Here is a 20,982-nt window from a genome sequence, read left to right as displayed (position 1 = left end):
TATTGTGTATTCAGTACCTCCCCAGAACAGTGGTTGTGTCTACACTGGATTGGTGAAGTGTTGGTTCTACACTAGGGTGGTTCTAGGTGGATTCATAAATTGTTGATTGGTTAAGAATAGCCCTTGTCCTGATTGGAGAGACACTGTTCAAGTTCAGTGATGACCTGAGGAGAACCTAGTGTTAAATTACTGAACTAGCATTCTTTGCATTCACGAGGAAGGGATTATCCTATTAGATTCCATTCTAATATTGGCCACATACCCTATTCAACTGATCTAGTTTATTGTATTTCAGCTTTAAATCTAACTGGTGCATCAGCAAATTAATAAACTGACCCCCTTTCACACTTTTCAGCAGGACTAAATCAGTCATGCCCCACCCGCATGGCAGCTTTCTACCATGCCCTAACTGGCTAGTGTGCTATTGGCTAACGATACAGCTCATGTACACAAAACATTTGGTTAATAATGAGTTACCAAGCGGTGCATCTTAACTCACAGCTTCTAGGTCTAGCTGCTCAGTTTATCCCGGGGTTCCTGCGGGTGGCTGGGCACACAGGGATTTTCCTGTGCTGCAGGTACCCCCAACTGGTCATTCAAGTCCTACTCCTGCCCATACCTGCATCCCACAGTCTGCTGAGAGTGTCTGAAAAACAAAACAAAACAACCCTGCCCCCCCACACCCTAAAAAACATAGTCCTTGCTGCATGGCCAGTGTGGAATAGCTGCTCGGGATGTTTCACAATTTACTCCCAAAAACATAGTTGGGAAGGGTGCAGAGTGTCAACTGGAAAACCGAAAATGCCCCGTTTGACTTGTAACTGGTAAAGCCTGAGAGTCCCTCTAACCCGTTACAAAATCCCAGTGCTCTCTGCAGCGTGCATGGGTCCTTGGCTGGTGGGTTTCATAAGGACGGTGTCCCAGAAGTGTGGGGCTTTTAGGGGACACTGAAGGGGAGAGGACTACAGGGCAATGAGAAGCTGCCTTTACTTATCCTTCCCTGATTGAACCAAACGCTCATTACTTTACCTGATTAACCCTGCGTGCTGTCAATTAAACTTGACTGTGCCCTGTGAAGGCAGCTGTGCCTAATACAAAACAGCAGGTTTGTGTATGTTTTGGGTTGTTCTGGGGACAGCTGGTATACCACAGCTCACAACACAAGCCCCCTCCCCCCCCGGCTCCTCACTAGGGAACACATTGTTTTGTATCTGGAAGGTTGTGGGGTAAATCTGAAGCATCTCTAAGCAAGCTCCTTGTCCTGCCGTCCGTTGGGAAGAGACTGGATGTACGTCTACACTACACGTGCTACGGCAGCACAAGTCTGGTGCTGCAGCTCTGGCCGTTGCTGTATAGAGAGGTCAAGTCACCTCCCTCCTCCTACTCACTTCTCCTCTTTGTACATTCAAGGACTGCATTAGCCCTTTTCCCGCACAGCCTATATAGCCTTGCCTGTATCTTATGCCCTGTGTTGTGTTGCATAGATGTGGAGTCCTTTGCCTGTATCCTGAGCCATATACCATCAATATCATCAGCATCTCCTTTTTCCAAAACTAAGTTTGGGTAAGGGGGTGGTTATGAGTGGATTCCATCCACACCTGTTTTAAGCCCCCTCTTTGAGCCTTGTGGGGGTTGCCTGGATGGTTTCAGATACCGTGTTGTAACACTGTCTCCTTGGATGCCTGGGGCCTCTCTCTCCAGGCACTCGTACACAGAGAACAATTGCAGATCATCAGTATGGGGTCATTCTGGCATCATGGCCAAACCCCTTGTAGTTGTCGCCGAGCTCTGCCTGGCAATCCATGAATGGGGAACTCCTCTCCTGGAGCCAGGAGGCTTAGGTGCCTCAGCTGTGTCTTGAGAGAATGAGCTAGGCTGGTGTCTTGCTCCCCACAAAATAGCCAGAAGAGGAGATGGTGCCCACCTTGCAGGGGTTAGAGCACTCACCTCCAACAGGGCAGACCTCTGTTCAAATCCTTTCTCCCCAAGGGGGGGAACTGAACCTAGGTCTCCCACATCCCAGGCAAATGTGTGAACCACTGGGCTAGAGAGTATAGTCACCCACCTTGTCCTCCTCCAGCCAGATTCTGAATGGGCCCTGATCCAATAGTTAGCCGCTGAGGACACCTACCAGATCAGGACCCACATGCAAGATAAGCATTACCCACCCTCACCTACCATCTTCCCTGATTCATAAATCACGCCGTGGGTTCGGTTGGATACCACCATCCAGATGCCTAGGATAAGGCAGCTGTGTGCATGCTCAAAGGCAGAGACAGAGATGCTTAAGGAACTTTTACCCAGAAGATGTAGCTGCTGAGTTTGTTTAGGTGCCTAAAGGGTTTGGTGGGAGTTTTGGAAATTGCAAGTGGAGCCTAAAACTGGGATGTAGACCTCCGTCTCTACAAAGAGGAACAAAGGGACCCGGAGAATTATAGACCAGTCAGCCTCACTTTGCTAGCTGGAAAGAGACTGGAACAGATTATTAAACAATCAGTTTGTAAGCACCTGGAGGATAATCAGGTTTATAAGGATTAGCCGGCATGGGTTTGTCAAGAACAAATCATGCCAAACCAACCTAATTTCCTCCTTTGACAGGGTTACTGGCCTAGTGAAAAGGGGGGAAGCAGTAGACGGGATATAGCTTGATTTTAGGAAGGCTTTTGACACAGTTCCACATGACAATTTCCATAAGCAAACTAGGGAAATGTGGCCTAGATGAAACTACAATAAGGTGTGTGCACAACGGACTGAAAGACCATACTCAAAGTGTAGTTATGACTGGTTTGCCGACAATCTAGTGGGGTACTGTAGAGGTCGGTCTTGGGTCTCACAATTATTCAATATTTTCATTAGTGACTTGGATAATGGTACTGAGAGCACACTTGTAAAGTTTGCGGACGATACCAAGCTGGGAGGGGTTGCAAGTGCTTAGGAGGATAGGATTAGAATTCAAAATGATCTGGAGAATTGGTCTGAAATAAAAAGGATGATATACAGTAAGGACAAATGCAAAGCACTCCACATAGGAAGGAGCAATCAGTTGCACACATACAAAATGGGAAGTGACTAGGAAAGAGCACTGCAGAGAAGGATCTATGGGTCATAGTGGATCACAAGCTAAATATGAGTCAACAAGGTAATGCTGTTCTAAACAAAAGCGAATGTCCTTCTGGGATGTGACAGGGTGTATAAATCCCTCACTGGACATCAGAGGATGTAAGAGACGCTCCAGGCTCAGGAGGCCCCACCCATCCACCCTTGCTGAGCATGCTCCAATTGGAGGCGGGTTTTAAAAGGGAGCGAGTGGCTTTATGGGGGCTGGACAGGGCAGGGAGAAGGACCTCCTCCAGGACAGGATGCAGCCAGGCCCTGGCTAGGAACAGGTGCAGCAGCCTGTACGAGTTGGAGGCGGGTAGGCAACCTGCAAACTGGTGCTTATGAGGACATCATGCATCCTGGAGCAGGAAAAAGGAGGTAGGAAGTGGCCCAGAGAGGCTGACTTAGTGCCTATCCCTGCACCCTCACGGGCCTCAAGAAGGGACCTATATGCCCATCCCTTATTTAAATGCCCCACAACTTGATTAATGCAGAGTTAAAGTTGCCCAATGGTGCCCCGTCCCCTTTCACAGTGGTTGAACCTAAACCTCTGAAAACCAGGAAACGCCAAGTTAAGGTACGTGATCTCAAGGTACAAAAGAACTTGGGAGGTAGTTGAGTCATGACGTAAGCAGCGGGGTTTTGAAAACGAATTCCAGCTGCTTCATTGAGGTGAGATCCATTGTGCTGGTTGCAACATCTGAATGGGGTGTGTGTGTTCGTTTATGTACTGTGATGCAATAAGCCTGAAAGAACACGCTGTACAGGTAACAGATCCCGTTTCATGAGGGAATAATGTCTCCTGAGGATTATCTTTAAATTTCCCACCTGCTGTTTCTTAGAGGTGGTGATGCATACTGGGATTTTCAAAGGACCCTCAGGGAGTTAAGTACCCAAAATCCCAGCTGTAAAGAAGCGCTGGATTTACAAGGAATAGCGAAGGGGATTCCCTCATGTGTGTATTCGATCTTTCCCTGTAGTAAGACACCCCGTTCCTCTCCCAGCCTGTACCTTAATGAAGACATTTGTGCATTGGATCCGGATTGGGACCTGGCAGAAGGGGGTAGCAGTGTGGGATGTTTGACACAGGGCAAATCTACACTACAAAATTAGGCCGACCCAAGTTAAGTAGACGTACAGCCAGTGCAGTAACTGAATCGCTTTTACATGTCTACACTATGCTTCTTGCGTCAACTGTGCACATCCTCACTAGAGTTGCTTGCACCAATTTAACTGCCAGGGTCAGGCATTGGGGGATGGTTTCTGAAAGGCAGCAACAGTTGAGGTAAGCATTCAGTGTCTACACTGACACTGTGTCAACCTAACGACATCAACCTAAGCACTATGCCTCTCGGGGAGGTGGAGTTAAGTCAGTGGGAGCTACGTTTTAGCACAGACGCTTACAAAGCTAGGTAGACGCAAGCTGCCTCGCATCGACCTAACTCTGTAGCGTAGACCAGGCAATTCTAGGGCACTGCTAACCCCATATGGTTCTGAGCGATGGTACACAGAAACTGACCCCCAAGGGGACAAGACTGGCCTCATGGACACACTTGATTCTCCCCCCCCTTTATGATACTGTGAAGAAAAGTGACATTCTACCAGAAAAGAAAACAACTTCACGTTCCAGTTGAATTTTTATTGACTCAGATTGCACAAGATCAACACAATGGCTCTTCCAAAAAATAAGAGGTAGAAAAGAAACTCACTATCCGCCCCACTCGGAGGCCCCACTCCTCCGCCATACCAGAAGTCCTCTTCTGAGCTCTGAATGACGCTTACCTCCACATTTATTTCTCAGGCCTGTCTCTGCTGTGGATCTTCTGATGAATAACAAGGTACATCCTGGGATTAAAGCTCTTCCATCAGTTGGGGCGTTTATAGGTAGCCCCCCACGTGCATTCTCTGGTACCTACTAAGCTCCGAGCTGAGACAAAAGCTCTGGCTACAGTTGGGGCATTTATAGCGTCTCTCCACTGCATGGGTTCTCTGTCTAAAGAGCCCAGAGTGATCACAGTAGCATCTCCCAGAATTGGGTCACCTGTCAGGTTTACTCCTGGGCGTGGGTCCTCAGATGCCTGCTAAAATTTGGCCAGCCACTAAAGCTCTTCCCACAGTGGGGACATTTATAGGGTCTCTCTCCTGTGTGGATCCTCTGGTGGACAACAAGGCTGGAACTCACACTGAAGCTCTTCCCACACTCATCACATCTATAGGGCCGCTCCCCGGTGTGGGTTCTCAGATGCTGGGCATGGGTGGAGCTCTGACTAAAGCCCTTCCCGCAATGGACACACTTGTAGGGTCGCTCGCCTGTGTGGATGCGCTCATGCCGGGTCAGGACAGAGGGATCGCTGAAACACTTCCCGCAGTGGGAGCATTTGTGGGGTTTCTCCCCTGTGTGGATCCGCTCATGCTGGATCAGGACTGAGAGAACGGCAAAGGCCTTCCCGCACTGGAGGCATTTGTAAGGTCGTTCCCCTGTGTGGATCCTCATGTGTCGAATGAGCATGGAGCGGCGGCCAAAAGTCTTCTCGCACTCGGGGCATTTATAGGGTCTCTCACCTGTGTGGACCCGCTGATGATTGGTCAGCGAGGAGCTGTGGCAGAACACTTTCCCACAGATAGGGCATTTGTAGGGTTTCAAGCCTGTGTGGATCCTCTCGTGCTCTAGGAGCTTGGAGCTCTCCGAGAAGCTCTTCCCACACTCATCACACCTGTAGGGCCTCTCGCCCGTGTGGGTCCTGGAATGCTTCATCAGGGTCGCGCTGTGCCCGAAGCTCTTCCCACACTGGGCACACGTGTAGGGTCGCTCCCCCGTGTGGCTCCTCTGATGGCGAAGGAGGTTGGAGCTGTCGGCAAAGCTCTTCCCGCACTGGGGGCATTTGTAGGGTCGCTCCCCCGTGTGGGTTCGCTGGTGCCTCCTCAGGGTCGAGCTCTGCTTAAAGCTTTTCCTGCAGTCAGAACATTTATGGGGATTTTCTTCCATGAGGACAGGGGTGGTCTCTACGCGGGGATTGGGGGGCGGGGGGGGGGTTTCCTCTCTGCTGCCGACCAGCCCCGCGCTGCGCCAGGCTGGTGTCTCTCCCGGCTCAGGGCTTTGGGGTCTCCCCGCGAGGGGCTGCGCGGCTCCGGGCTCCAAGTCCCGGCCTGACGGGGATCCCCTCCTTTGTTCTCACCTTCGGGGCAGGAGGAAAGCGCCGCACAGCTGATCTAGAAACCCCCCTGCGACGGCTGCCCCAGGGCGGGCTCGGCTGGGGGGGCCCTGCTGGGCTCAGGGCCACCGACCCCCCCGCGCTGCTCCAGAGCTGGCTGGGGGCGGGGGGGTCTCTCCGGTCCCAGCCGCGTTTCGGCTCCGAGCCCCCCGCCCCTGCCACCACTTCCTCCAGGCAGCGATTTCCTGCCTCGGCCTCCCCCCGGCGCCCCCACTCACCGCCCGGCCGGGCCGGGCCGGGCCGAGCCCTCCCGGGGCCCGCGGGCTGCAGACTGGGACTCGCCCCCTCACGGCGCTGCGAGCCACGCTCGGAACCCAGGCGTCCGGGGCGCTGCTGCGCTCCCACCCTGCTCCCGACCTGCCCTATCACAGCCCCGTTATGGCACCACGTGCCCCGGGAAAGGGCGGAGTTCGGATTAACCCTTCCCTGCCCACACGCTCGGCGCAAGGCTCTGGCGAGGGTGGGAAATAGCGATAGCCGAGGCATTAGCGAGCTGCCCCGGCACGCTTGGCCGCCACCCAGGGGGGCACTGGCGGGCAGCCAGCCCTTGTGGAGGGGAGCCCCGGCCGGGATCTCATCCAAGGCCTCAGCCCGATGGATGTTCCCGCCCCAATGGACGCAGTCCCCCAGGGATCCCTTAGCCCAAGGACAGTGCAGCTGGATGGAACGTTGGAGCCCTGCCCTGAAGGTTCTGTGGCAGCTGGGCAGAATCTTGGGTTCCTGAGGGTTCCGAAGCCACTGGATGGAATGTTGCTGTCCTGCAGGTTCTGAGGCAGTGCATGAGTGAGAAGCAGACAACAGGTTTCATGGGCCGGGATTTCATGCCTGAGCATTTGCTCTGGTGGGGGGTACCGGGGATGGGGGCTTTCCGAAAGGGCGGAGCTACTGAACCCAGGTCAGAAATTATTTTAAGGGACAACAAATTAAAAATAGAGGGACGTGAGTGAAAGTCACAGTTTCAAAAACAAGGATTCAGAGGGGGGCACTGAGCAAGGAATCCCGGACAGTGCCCACTGCTCCTCAAAGCCATCCAGGGAGCCAGTGGACATGGCCCTGAGGAGCTCTGCCTGGAGATGTGATTTAAGGGAGGATTGGAAGTAGGCCCCATAGTTCCAGAGCACCTCCCTGTCCAGCTCCCTCCTCCTGGTATGGTGGATGGTCATCTTGGCCAGCGCCAGGTGGAGGTCCACAACATAGGGTACTGAGGTGTGGTTTTTTTTTCCTGTGTGCCATGGAGATGCGTGCCCCATGAGACAGCCAGTATTTTTCCAGCCCAAAGGGTCAAGATATAAAAGGAGAGAACAAAGGCTCCTCCCCACCTCTTTCCTAGCCCATCTCTGGACTGATGAATTCTAACAAGGGAAGTTTGAACAAAAGGACTGAGGCCCCCCCCAAACTACTTGGGCAATCCAGAAAGATTTACAGAAAACCAGCAGATTTAACATCCCTGCTCTCTTTTGGACTACATGCTATATAATTCAATGGTAATGTCCTTTATCTGTTTAACCTTTTAATAACTCTCATTTCTTTTTCTTAGTTAACAAACCTCTAGACTTCGCTTACTAAAGGATTGGCTATCGGCATGGTTTTTTATTTATGATATGAAGTATCCGTTGACCTGGGTACGTGGCTGGGCCCCTGGGGCTGGAAGAACCCGATGTGTGGTGAATTTGGTTTTAATAAGCTTTCATCACAAACTCCAGTTTGTCTGATGATGAGACAGCTGGGCTCTGTGTGGTGAATAGGGCCGGGGCAAGTCCCCGTCTGCAGCCCCAGGCCCAGGAGGGGATTGCCCCAGCTGGGTGGTGAGCAAAGGCGCCAGAGAGACGCAGGCTCAGCGAGGGGGACTCGCAGGAGGGAGAGAAACATCAGCAGAGGCAGGCAATAGCTGCCTGGAGGAAGTGGGGGTCGGGGGTGTCATAAATATAAAGGGAAGGGTAAACCCCTTTAAAATCCCTCCTGGCCAGAGGAAAAATCCTCTCACCTGTAAAGGGTTAAGAAGCTAAAGGTAACCTTGCTGGCACCTGACCAAAATGACTAACGAGGAGACAAGATACTTTCAAAAGCAGGGAGGAGGGCGAAAAACCAAGGGTCTGTGTCTATCTTTATGCTGCTTTTGCCGGGGACAGAACAGGAATGGAGTCTTAGAACTTTTAGTAAGTAATCTAGCTAGGTATGTGTTAGATTATGATTTCTTTAAATGGCTGAGAAAATAACTGTGCTGAATAGAATGACTATTCCTGTCTGTGTGTCTTTTTTGTAACTTAAGGTTTTGCCTAGAGGGATTCTCTATGTTTTGAATCTAATTACCCTGTAAGGTATCTACCATCCTGATTTTACAGAGGTGATTCCTTTACTTCTATTAAAAGTCTTCTTGCAAGAAAACGGAATGCTTTTTCATTGTTCTAAGATCCAAGGGTTTGGGTCTGTGGTCACCTATGCACATTGGTGAGGATTTTTACCAAACCTTCCCCAGGAAGTGGGGTGCAAGGGTTGGGAGGATTTTGGGGGGAAAGACGTGTCCAAACTACATTTCCCAGTAAACCCAGATAAAGTTTGGTGGTGGCAGTGGAAATCCAAGGGCAAAGGGTAAAATTAATTTGTACCTTGGGGAAGTTTTAACCTAAGCTGGTAAAAGTAAGCTTAGGAGGTTTTCATGCAGGTCCCCACATCTGTACCCTAGAGTTCACAGTGGGGAAGGAACCTTGACAGGGGAGAGGTCGGGATCAGATCCAAACAGGGACTGGAGACACACCCTGCCAGCTCCAGAGCAGCAAGGAGAGGGAGTTTGGGGAGCTGAATCCCAGGGGTCTCCCACCCATCCAGCCGGCTCTAGGGCAGCAGTGAAGCAGGAAAGATTTGTCTGTATTCATCTGCTGCTCAGCTGTGGTTTATTCTCTTCCAGGAGGTGAGGAGGAGAGCCCCCCAGGAGGAGATGCCAGCGAGAGTCAGGGCAGAGCAGGACAGCCGCCGGCAGACCCCCGCTCAGCATGGAGAAGACTTCAGCCAAACCAAAGCTAACCCTATCACCATGGGAGAAAAAGCCCACAGATGTTCAGAATGTGGACAAATCTTTAGCTGGAGATTGAACCTTCACAGGCACCAGAGGATCCATACGGGGGATCGACCTACAACTGCCCTCAGTGTGGGAAGAGCTTTGCCGACAGCTCCAACCTCCTTCACCATCAGAGGAGCCACATAGGGGAGCAACCCTACATGTGTGCCCAGTGCAAGAAGAGCTTCAGTCAGAGTGCGACCCTAATCAAGCACCACAGAACCCACATGGTTCGAGAAGCCCTATGGGTGTGGCGAGTGTGGGAAGAGTTTCGCTCAGACCTCCAACCTCCTCGAGCATCAGAGGATCCATATAGGCATGAACCCCTACAAATGCCCCGACTGCGGGAGAGTGTTCTGCCACAGCTCCTCACTGGCAGATCATCAGAGGGTCCACACCAGTGAGCGACCCTACAAATGTGTCATCTGCGGGAAGAGCTTCACACAGCATCAGCGGACCCACATGGGGGAGCGACCCTATACATGCGATGAATGTGGGAAGAGCTTCAGTGTTCACTCCAGGCTTGTTATGCACCAGAGGATCCACACAGGGGAGTGACCCTATAAATGTCCCAAATGTGGGAAGCACTTTAGTGCCTGGCCAAATTTCACAAGACCGCTGAAGACACATACCCAGGATGGGACCGAGAAATAAATTTGGAAGAAAGCTTTATTTGGCGCTCAGACCCTGGTGGTGAGAGCAGGGCTCTTGGATTATCAAGACTCCTGGGTTCTATTCCCAATTCTAGTAAGGGAGTGGGGTTTAATGGGATAGAACAGCGGGAGGGATGAACGTTGGGACTCCTGGGTTTTATTCCCTGCACTGGGAGAGAAGTGGGGTCTAGTGTGTTAAAACAGGGGGCCAGGAGTCAAGACACTTGGATTCTGTTCCCTGCTGTGGGAGTGGGGTCTAGTGGGTTAGAGGAAGAGCTGGGAGTCAGGATGGCTGGGCTCCATTCCCAGCTCTGAGAGGATGTGGGGTCTACTGGTTAGAGTGGGGAGGGTGTTTTATAAACACCATTGCCAGGATACCGATGAGCCCCAATGTCCTGTGGCCAGGCAAAAGGCAAACACGATCCCAGGATGTATCAGGCAAGGTCCTTCCAGTAGAGGTTCTTCTCGTCCCAAACCATCTTTGAAGACCCGGGGAGCAACGCAGCATCGCCATTCATTCCCGTTCTAGAAAACCATCCAAGACCAATGGCTGTCCAGCCTCCTTTGGAAAACCTCTGGTGAAGGAGCTTCCACCACTTCCCTAGGCAGTTTCGCGTTTTCATATCTTGTTCTCTTGATGCCACCTCTGGTTGTTGAGCTGCTTCTTTCCAGAACTTGTGCTTGTCCAATCTTTGTGATTTCTTCACTGCTTTGTGCAACACCTTTTCTTCTTCCGCTTTCCCAGCAGCCTTGGCTTGTTTACACTTTTCCTGCAACGTTCTTGTTTTGTTACTTATCCAGTTTTTCCTTGTGTGCTTATACCTTCCAATAACTTCCTCCGCTGTATTTTGTATAGCTTCCTTGAATGGTTCCCATTCAGTCTGTAGTGAGATTTCCTCGTCATCACAAATTAATACTCTGAAATACCCCCCCAAGCATGGCCTTGTGTGCCTCCCTCGTGGAGTTTTCCTTTATCAAAATCAAATTTGGCTCCAGCTGCACCCATCTTTTTCTTGGGCTTTCGCTTAATCATTCCCATGAGTAGTTTGTGATCCCGGCCACACTCTATAGACTCTAACATCCAACAGTGGCCATGTGGGCCTTTCACTGAAAAGAATCAGGTCAGTCAGGTTTTTGGTTTGACCAGCTGGTGAATTCCAAGTAGCTGTGTGCATAACTCTGGGAGGAAGCCAAGCACGGCCAAGCATCAGGTTGTGTATCTCACAGCAAGTTCTTAACCTTTCCCCATTATCGTTTGCTCTCTCAACGCCATGTAGTCCAACACTATTCATTTGTTTATCATGTCCGCTAACAATTGTGATGGTTCTCTCAGCATATCCAGGATTGTAAATCACCTTGTTACCCGCCTGCCTCTGGTGAGAGGGAGTCTTGCCTGTGGTAGCTGGGGGTTAACTCCCTATCACCACCATCCTTCACCCACCAAACACTCTCCTCTGGACTATGCCAGCCATGTCTTTACCTTGCAGGTAAAGAAGTGGTTCACTAGTCTCCTTGAAGCATTCCCAGTGTGACATACAGCCCCTGACACTGGAGCAGTGTACCCCCATTTACGAGTCTGACCTTACCTCACCGCTCGCATAGCACTGGTGAGCACTTATAATAAAACAAAAGGTTTATTTAGGGAAAAGATAGACATTCCGCTAGAAACGAGAGAGAGGTGGTCACAATACAAAACCAAATCATAAATCATGAACTAGAGCCCGTTGGGAACAAAGGCATATTTACACAGAAGCCTGCTGTGGATTTTAAGAGTTTGTTCTGATAACAGCAGAAGCAGAGCTATGTATATGTAAGAAACTGCAGAGCAATCATGGCTGTGAGCACAAGAAAAGATCCAGTGCCTTAAAAGCTAAAAAAGACTGGTTTGAACTAAAACTAAATTTGTACTGATGGGGGAGGAGAGTTGACGTGGAAATGAGAGACTAATACACATCTATAAGAAAAGAATAAAAATGGGAGATAAGTTTGTGTAACAAAGGGAGGTTGAAGCTGCATTGTCTGATGCTGCAAGTGACTGCAGTCGTCCTAAGGAGCTTCCCACTTGTAAGTAGTTGATCACAACTTGCTGAGTGTTTTGCCTGAATAAATATTTGTTAGCCCCATCTGCTGAGTACTAATAGTTGCCTTTCCTACCTAATGCATACCTCTTCTGCTGAGCATTCATTGACCCCAGAGTGAAATGATGTAGTGGCCATAGTCCAGTTCCAATGAACAAATTTCCTAAGCAGTGTTAGCCAACGGCCAAGGATGTTTGGTGAGGTGCCAGCTATGCCTGTTTATACCATCCGTGACTTTAACCGCTAGGACTCAGAGCTCCTTCGCAGCGGGCAGTCAATACCGACTGACAGGTGCCCCAATGGCAGCACTAAGAGCCTCTCCACACCCGTGACTTTAACTGCTAGAGCTCAGAGCTCCTTCGCAGCGGGCAGCCAGGATTGACTGACAGGTGCCCCAAGAGTTTGCCCCGTGGAGGCGGCACAACTCAACGCTAGGCTCTTAGTACTCTCACCTAATGGCCAGGCTTTAGAGCCAAAACGGCTGAGGTTCTTTAATTGTGTTGGCTGCTTTACAGTAAACCAGAGAAAACAAGTCAGGCTTATGCATAAATGGTTACCAAAATTTATTAAGCTAGATTCTAATCATGTGGTTACAAAATTGCTAGTGCCTACTTATTTAAATGTAGAGATGTTACACACACAAACAAGTTACAAAACTGAAGCCACAATCCCAAAGAAAGAAAACAAAGTATAGAGCTCTATTTCAAAATATGTGTACACTAAAGATAGGAGATCAGGTGTGGGTGCTTCTTACCCTCCTTGCATCTCTCGATTCCAGCGGTGCCAAGCCAGGATCGGTCACTCAATTCCGCGGAAAGACGAATAAGGGACAAGGCGTAGGGACCCTCTTAGCTGCAGAAGCCTTGGGAGGCTGTCACTTATCTGACCAGCAGATAGATAGTGAAAAGCACTCAAAAATCATGGTGCTGTAGGTCCCCTACTTATACCTCTGTACTCCTTTATTCTCTTTCTCCTTTCTTATGCCAAATTGAGGCTGGTCTGTCTGGGTGACGCCAGCTTTCGCAAGAGTAGTTTACACTTGCAAAGAAGAGAAACAATAAGTGTCGACTACTGGACATTTCTTTTATCAGGGTAAATATTTTCCCACCTAGGATGTTGGGGTGTGTGCATCACGCTGTTTAGTAGGGGCTAAGAGCCATGTCTGTCACAGGGCCTCTGCCTGCTGTGAACTTAATCGTTGTATCTGTTCCCAGAGGCACATTGTAGCAGCACACCTGTGCTTTCACAGCTTCAAAGGCTGTGCTGGAATATATGTTAAATGCCCTGTTCCTGCTTCCTCCTGTGTTTCCAGCAATGCTGGTCTGAGGGCGGGGGGGCTGGCTGTCTGGCTACATTCCACCCCCTGATGCACCACACTACATCCCAGATTGCAAGGTGGCGGTGATGCCAGCACCTCTTGCCCTCCTTGGGGAAATCTAGAAATACCCAACAACCAAATTAGAGGATGAGGGTTCGCGGAATTGGGTAGGATCCCTTTTTAGCTCTAGGTATCTGATTTGCGTGGAGGAAAGAGCAGTTTGAATCAAACGCTTCATAATACATAAAGTTACACAAAAAACAATTACAATAATTAAAATGGTTAAAACAGTATTCACAACCGAATGTAAAACCGGGGAGAGGGAGAATCCCAAGTGTTGAGCTAACCATTGCATCCATGAGGTTTGTCCATTCTCAGCCACTGCATGTACTGGTACAAATTCAATTCCCAGTCCATTGGTTGAATCCAGCAAGGTGCACATCCAGCCATTTGTAGCACCAGCAGCTGAGGCGATGGTTTGGATTGCTCCCCGAAGAGGATGTTCTGGTATTGCCAAGGTGACTGGAGCCAACAGAAGGATCATGAGGGCTTGCAGGAACATATCTCTGGTGGGTCGTGTTCTAGCTAAAAAACTTATTTTAAAACCAAAAGCAAAAATTACACCTGCTATTATAAGTAATGGCAAATATATCAACAGTCCATAGTAGTCTCTAGTGATCAAACAGGTCTGCTGCATGGTCCATTTTGCTGACAGGTTAGCTGGCAGGTTGCTCGGAACCATGGGACCATTCCTGCAATAAATCACATGGTCAGCCGGTCTTGGATGCGATCCAAGCCTCTGTAATGGTTATTAGCCTTTTATCAGCATTTAAGGCACTCCATACACCTTTCTCTTTATAGGCGTGCAAAACGCAGGTAAAGGTTCCCAGGGCTGGGTGTTTAATCACAACAGTATCTCCGGGAGCATACTTGGAACTGTGCAGTGGTGTTCTGGCAGGGGAGATAGCTTTCCCTGTAGGGAAGAATCCCCTGCTGATTGGACTTCCTGTAGGAGTCTGTCTGTTGTTTAATCTCTGCACCACTTCGTCCAGTCTGTCTCCCCATGTGCCATCAGTAGGCTTCAAGTGATTCTTTAGCAACCCATTCCAGCGCTCGACCATGCCATTAGATTGAGGTCGATATGGAAGGTGGAAGGTCCATTGGACTCCATGGTTAAGGGTCCATTCCCTTACAAGTTTATTCTTAAAATGCGAACCATTATCTGATTGGATTTCTTGAGGCATTGGGACAATTGCTGTTAAGCGGTTTAGTCCCATAACTGTGGACAACCCTGTTGCCAGTCGGGTTGGATATGCAAAACCAATCCCTGAAACAATTTCTACTCCAGTCAAGATGTATTTCCACCTCTGCCTTGTAGTGGGCAGTGGTCCGACATAGTCGACCTGCCAGGTTGCCCATAGTGTTTTTCCATCTCTTAGCCTGGCAAACCTTTGTCCTTCTGCTATATGTTTTCTAGTCTCAGCACAAATAGTGCAAGCTTGCACCAGGTCTCTAGCCTGTCTGTGGGTGATAGGCCACCCCCTGATATGTGCTTGCCGCACTAACTCATCACTTCCTGTGTGTCCTAAATTATCATGTAACCATGAATATAAGCGTTCCCATTCTACTTGTGTGGTAAAGAGCTGGGCAGCTGCATCGGCTAAATTGTTTAACTATGCAGCTGGGGTATTATTCCTCTGATGAGCTGAGACATGTCCTATAGACAGGGGTTGTTGCAGGGCATGCTGATATAACCACTGCCAGTATTCCAGTCCCCAGTCTGGTTTACCTCCTATTTCCCAGTGGTTATTTTTCCAGTTAGTGATCCACTGAGTGGCACCTGCCCATACCGCATAGGAGTCCGTATATACTGCGGTGGCTCCTGCTTCACAGGCCAGTTTAATTGCAGCTAATTCTGCAAGTTGTGCTGACCCATCAATTTCAGCAGTTAGGGGTGCTGCAGAGGTGTCTGCAGGCACTGCTGCAGCTTTTCCCTTCCATTTTCCTTTGACCAGCCTGGCACTGCCATCAGTGAACCATACTCCCTCAGGCTTAGAAGGATCAAATGGGGCAGCATCCTTAATGGGAGACTACTGTGGAGGTAGGCGGTATTCATCAGGCATTCCTACTTTCCATAGGGATTCCTGAATCATAGTGGGGTTTTGTGCAGTGTCTGCACTCCCTACCCTGTGGTGTATGTAAAGTGCCCATCTTTGGATAGTCATCTTTTGTGCTACACCAGGTGGTAACTCTTTCCTTTCCAATATAGGTTTAATGATTGGAAGAGGAGTGTGAATTGTGATGTCCTTATCCTGAGTTAATTCCTCAGTTTCTCTCAAGGCTGTGTAAGCTGCCAGAAGCACCTTCTCATAAGGCGTGTAGTTAGCCTGTGACCCTTGCCATGACTTGGAACCAAACTGAATTGGTCGTCTGGGAGCAGTGTCACTGTCTTGCCAGAGAGCATAAGACATTCCAGTGGCTCCCACAGTTAGGTACAAATGGAGTGGGGCTTCAGGATGTATGGGACCCAGAGCCTGATAGGTGTGTATCTCCCCTATCAGTTGCCTGAGGGCTTCCTCATGGGCAGGAGCCCATTCCCAGGCAGCCCTTTTCTTTAACAAATTGTACAATGGTCTGGCGATAATGGCAAAGCCAGGTACATGTTTTCTCCAAAACCCCAGGGTTCCCAAAATCTGTCTCAATTGATCTTTACTTTCAGGGGAGGGTGCCTGATTTAGCTCTTGCACAGTGTCATTAGGCACAGACCTCCTACCTCCCATCCATACAGTACCTAAGAATTTTATCTCTTGGGAGGGACCTTGGCATTTCTCAGCTGGTAACTCTAAATTAAGGGCTTCTAGTGCTCCTTTGATTTGATTCATAGCCTCCTGTACCTCTTCTGAGGTTTTCCCACCTATTAAGATGTCATCAATGTATTGCACAGTTTGTACATTGTGTGGCAGTATAAGGTCATCTAGGACCTTTGCCAGTGCCCCATGGCAAATAGTGGGTGAGTGTTTAAACCCTTGTGGCATTCGGGTAAAAGTGTATTGTACACCTTTCCAAGTAAAAGCAAATCTTTCCTGGTCAGCTGGTTGCAAAGGGACCATGAAGAACATGTCCTTTACATCTAATACTGCTAGCCAGTGTTTATCCCAGGTTTGTATGGTGTTTACAATATCTGTTATGCTAGGGACTGCTGCAGTTAATGGTCCAGTGTTACTGTTTAGCTTCCTATAGTCTATAGTGAGTCTCCATTTGCCATTTGGTTTCTTGATGGGCCACACAGGAGAATTAAAGCGAGAGTGGGTACGAATTAAAATTCCTCGCTGTTCCAAATCTTTGATCAGGTCAGTAACAGGGCTTATGGCCTCAGCTGGGACATTATACTGCTTTGTGTTTGTTACTGTTGAGGGCGGGAGAGCAGGCGCGCTGCTAAGTAAGTTTACAGAATAGTGGGGAGGGCTTTCCTCTTCCAGGTGGGTGGCATGAGGAACAGAACTGACTCCAAAAGCCCATCTTTCCCCATTAATCCTTCCCTTCTTTCCTCTTAAAACGTCCATGCCCAGTATGTTGGCATTGCCCAAAATCACCTCATATTTTCGGGGCTGATGGTGGGGTTGCAAGGGGATATCCAGTTTTATCTTAACTAATGGGTAAGTTATGGTACTGCCATTTACCCCTGTAACAAGTACCTGCTTTCCGCCAGTAGGTGGCGAGCCCTGAAAACTTTCTCCCTTAATCATGGACCTTTGAGCCCCTGTGTCCATTAAGAAAGGAATAATGTGTTTGTCATTTACAGTTCCATGTATCCGGGGGTCTTTTGCTGTTGTTTTCTCCTCTTTGGATTTAAGCTGGTTTATTAGGAGAGGAGATTGGCCCCCGCAAGCTAGTTTCCCTGCTCTGGTAACTCTTGCAGTTGCCGCAGCAATGGAGTATACCGGGTGTCTGCAGGTGGGGAACGCGGAGAGAGCTGCAGAGGTGCACTGGGAGTAGCATTAGTTGTCTCCCAGTCAGCTCTTTTAAAGGTGGTTAATAATTTTAGCCGCTCTGTGGGCAGTCCATTTATCACATCTCTGGGATAACCTAAAGCCAGACAGGTTTCAGAGTAGCAGCCGTGTTAGTCTGTATTTGCAAAAAGAAAAGGAGGACTTGTGGCACCTTAGAGACTAACCAATTTATTAGAGCATAAGCTTTCGTGAGCTACAGCTCACTTCCTCAGATGCATATCGTGGAAACTGCAGCAGGCTTTATATATACACAGAGAATATGAAACAATACCTATTCCCACCCCACTGTCCTGCTGGTAATAGCTTATCTAAAGTGATTTCCAGCACAAATCCAGGTTTTCTCACCCTCCACCCCCCCACACAAATTCACTCTCCTGCTGGTGATAGCCCATCCAAAGTGACAACTCTTTACACAATGTGCATGACAATCAAGCTGGGCTATTTCCTGCATAAATCCAGGTTCTCACATCCCCCCACCCCCATACACACAAGCCAGACATTGTCTCCACAACTTGGCTCTAAGCTCCTTTTCCTCCTGGGTTGGCTCTCGCTTGTTTTTATGTCCTTTAGATGGTGCCCCCTTGTTTCCCTGAAGGGAACGCATCTTAGCTTTGCCTGTCAGTGCTCTGATGTCTCCGAATTCTCTAAAGTATGACACCAGAAGGTTTAGCAGTGCCCGAAAGGTACTGTTATGTGCTGCAGCTTCTGATCTAAGGGACAGTGCCATAGCCCTGTGGTTACTCGGAACTCCCTTAAGCAGGGGTCTGAGATCATCTACATCTACCTGACCCTCCCATGGGCTTTCATAGGCTAACTCTTGAGGGTTTTGGCCAAGCATGCTAATGACAGCCACAGTTAACAGAGCTGTTTTTACCTCATCTATGTTGGTCCAGTGCATTACTGTGGGTTCATCTCGGTCTGCTGGGTAAATTCCTCTTGCCCATCGACAAGCCAGAGACCAAAGTGTTTTAGGGGTGTTCCCCTCTGAATGTTCCAGGAATATTCCTGCACCTAAGTTAAGGCGCTCAGTTTCTTGGGCTGTCAGGCATATATATCCACCCCCAGTGTCCCAGAGGCGGACCAGCCATTCTATTATACCTTCCTCAGGCTTTTTAGCAAAATCTCCCTGGATTGTTTTTAACTCCATGGGAGTATATTGGCGGGTGGTAATTTTGGTAAAGTGTGTTGGAGCTTTACTCCCTTTTCCCTTTTTACCTCCCTTCTTTGTTTTTGAAGAGGTGGATGGATAATTGTCATCCCCTTCTTCATCCAGCTCTGCCCCACTCAAATTTTCCTCATGTTCTTCTGATTTGTGATGTGTGATAGCTGGTCTTAATTTTACAGAGGGACCTTCCTCCTCAGAGGAGGGGGACTCATCTGCTGAATCCCAAATGTCTCCATCCCATTCCTCAGGGTCTAGCCAGAGAGCAGTCTCAACTTTAGCCCGGTTGATACTGCGTGTTTTAGTCTCCAGCTTTTCCCTTCGTTCTATCCCTTCTTTCTCAATTAAGGGAAGTAATCTTTTCTGAAGATGTACCATATCCCTATTCAGTGTTCTTACTCTGGTATCTAAATTCTGACATTCCTGGCGCAGTGTGTCCCTTTCCTGTTGTAGCCTATTAAATTCTATTGCCAGACCATGATAATCCTTACAGGCAGCTTGCCAAACGTTAGTAAGCAGCCATATACAAGCACCTTTTCCTTTCCCTTTCTTCATCTTGCAGGCAGTTCTCCAGTTACAGAAATGCTGCCAGATCTCTGCTGGTTTTCCCCAATATTTCTCCAGCAGTTCTTTGCTCCACAGAGGATTTCCCCATCCCTCTTGGGTCAAACTTTTCTCTAGCTCAGGGAATTCTGTGGTGTTTATCATGACTGGTTTCATTGTGTTACTGTAGTGCAGCCTATATCACAATCCTGTTCGTGATGCCAATTTCTGTTAGCCGATGGCCAAGGATGTTTGGTGAGGTGCCAGCTATGCCCGTTTATACCATCCGTGACTTTAACCGCTAGAGCTCAGAGCTCCTTCGCAGCGGGCAGTCAATACTGACTGACAGGTGCCCCAATGGCAGCACTAAGAGCCTCTCCACACCCATGACTTTAACTGCTAGAGCTCAGAGCTCCTTCGCAGCGGGCAGCCAGGATTGACTGACAGGTGCCCCAAGAGTTTGCCCCGTGGAGGCGGCACAACTCAACGCTAGGCTCTTAGTACTCTCACCTAATGGCCAGGCTTTAGAGCCAAAACGGCTGAGGTTCTTTAATTGTGTTGGCTGCTTTACAGTAAACCAGAGAAAACAAGTCAGGCTTATGCATAAATGGTTACCAAAATTTATTAAGCTAGATTCTAATCATGTGGTTACAAAATTGCTAGTGCCTACTTATTTAAATGTAGAGATGTTACACACACAAACAAGTTACAAAACTGAAGCCACAATCCCAAAGAAAGAAAACAAAGTATAGAGCTCTATTTCAAAATATGTGTACACTAAAGATAGGAGATCAGGTGTGGGTGCTTCTTACCCTCCTTGCATCTCTCGATTCCAGCGGTGCCAAGCCAGGATCGGTCACTCAGTTCCGCGGAAAGACGAATAAGGGACAAGGCGTAGGGACCCTCTTAGCTGCAGAAGCCTTGGGAGGCTGTCACTTATCTGACCAGCAGATAGATAGTGAAAAGCACTCAAAAATCATGGTGCTGTAGGTCCCCTACTTATACCTCTGTACTCCTTTATTCTCTTTCTCCTTTCTTATGCCAAATTGAGGCTGGTCTGTCGGGGTGATGCCAGCTTTCGCAAGAGTAGTTTACACTTGCAAGGGAGAGAAACAATAAGTGTCGACTACTGGACATTTCTTTTATCAGGGTAAATATTTTCCCACCTAGGATGTTGGGGTGTGTGCATCACGCTGTTTAGTAGGGGCTAAGAGCCATGTCTGTCACCGGGCCTCTGCCTGCTGTGAGCCTAATCGTTGTATCTGTTCCCAGAGGCACATTGTAGCAGCACACCTGGGCTTTCACAGCTTCAAAGGCTGTGCTGGAATATATGTTAAGTGCCCTGTTCCTGCTTCCTCCTGTGTTTCCAGCAATGCTGGTCTGAGAGGGGGGGGGGGGGGGGGCTGGCTGTCTGGCTACAAGCAGTTGGCGGGGTGGGGAGCAGGAAGTATAAATACATGACACATTTCTGCCTCCTCAGCTATCCACCCCAAATACGATCAGGCCCCTGATCCTCCCCGGCCACCCCCTAAGCACCACCTAAGCCAGCTGTGTGATATGCAGGTGGCTCACCTCCAAACTGTGCCTTGGAAACAGCTGTAGAGGCTTGTGCTCCACACTCTTCACTTCCTCACCCTTGTGTCCTGCCCCAGCAACATGTGGTGGGACCTCTTATTACCTGTGGAGGGTGAAGCACTTTGGTGGGCAAAGTGCATGTTTCATGCTGGTCCCCTGGCCCAGCAGGGATATTATTTGGCAGCTCCTTCACAGAGCCATGAGCATAGGTGTGTGCCTGGTGCTGTTCACCACCTCCCCCAACAGCTGCCCTTTCTGTGGCAAGAGGGAGACCAAG

The 20,982-nt window shown here is 49.2% G+C and overlaps 1 protein-coding gene across 1 annotated transcript; it reads right to left on the bottom strand.

Annotated features, from left to right (window-relative positions):
• Positions 1-4,723: 4,723 nt before the first annotated feature.
• LOC311522277 (uncharacterized protein) lies at positions 4,724-6,664 on the bottom strand. The gene has a single exon (XM_084631406.1). It carries the CDS (start codon positions 6,083-6,085, stop codon positions 5,150-5,152), a length of 936 nt encoding a protein of 311 aa, XP_084487532.1. The 5' UTR covers positions 6,086-6,664; the 3' UTR covers positions 4,724-5,149.
• Between the last annotated feature and the right edge of the window lie 14,318 nt (positions 6,665-20,982).

This window comes from Lepidochelys olivacea, assembly GCF_965140295.1.
Source record: "Lepidochelys olivacea isolate rLepOli2 genome assembly, chromosome: 6".
Taxonomy (NCBI): Eukaryota; Metazoa; Chordata; order Testudines; family Cheloniidae; genus Lepidochelys; species Lepidochelys olivacea.
The sequence above is the reverse complement of the archived record's forward strand: the minus strand, read 5'-3'. Positions and strand labels throughout refer to the sequence as shown.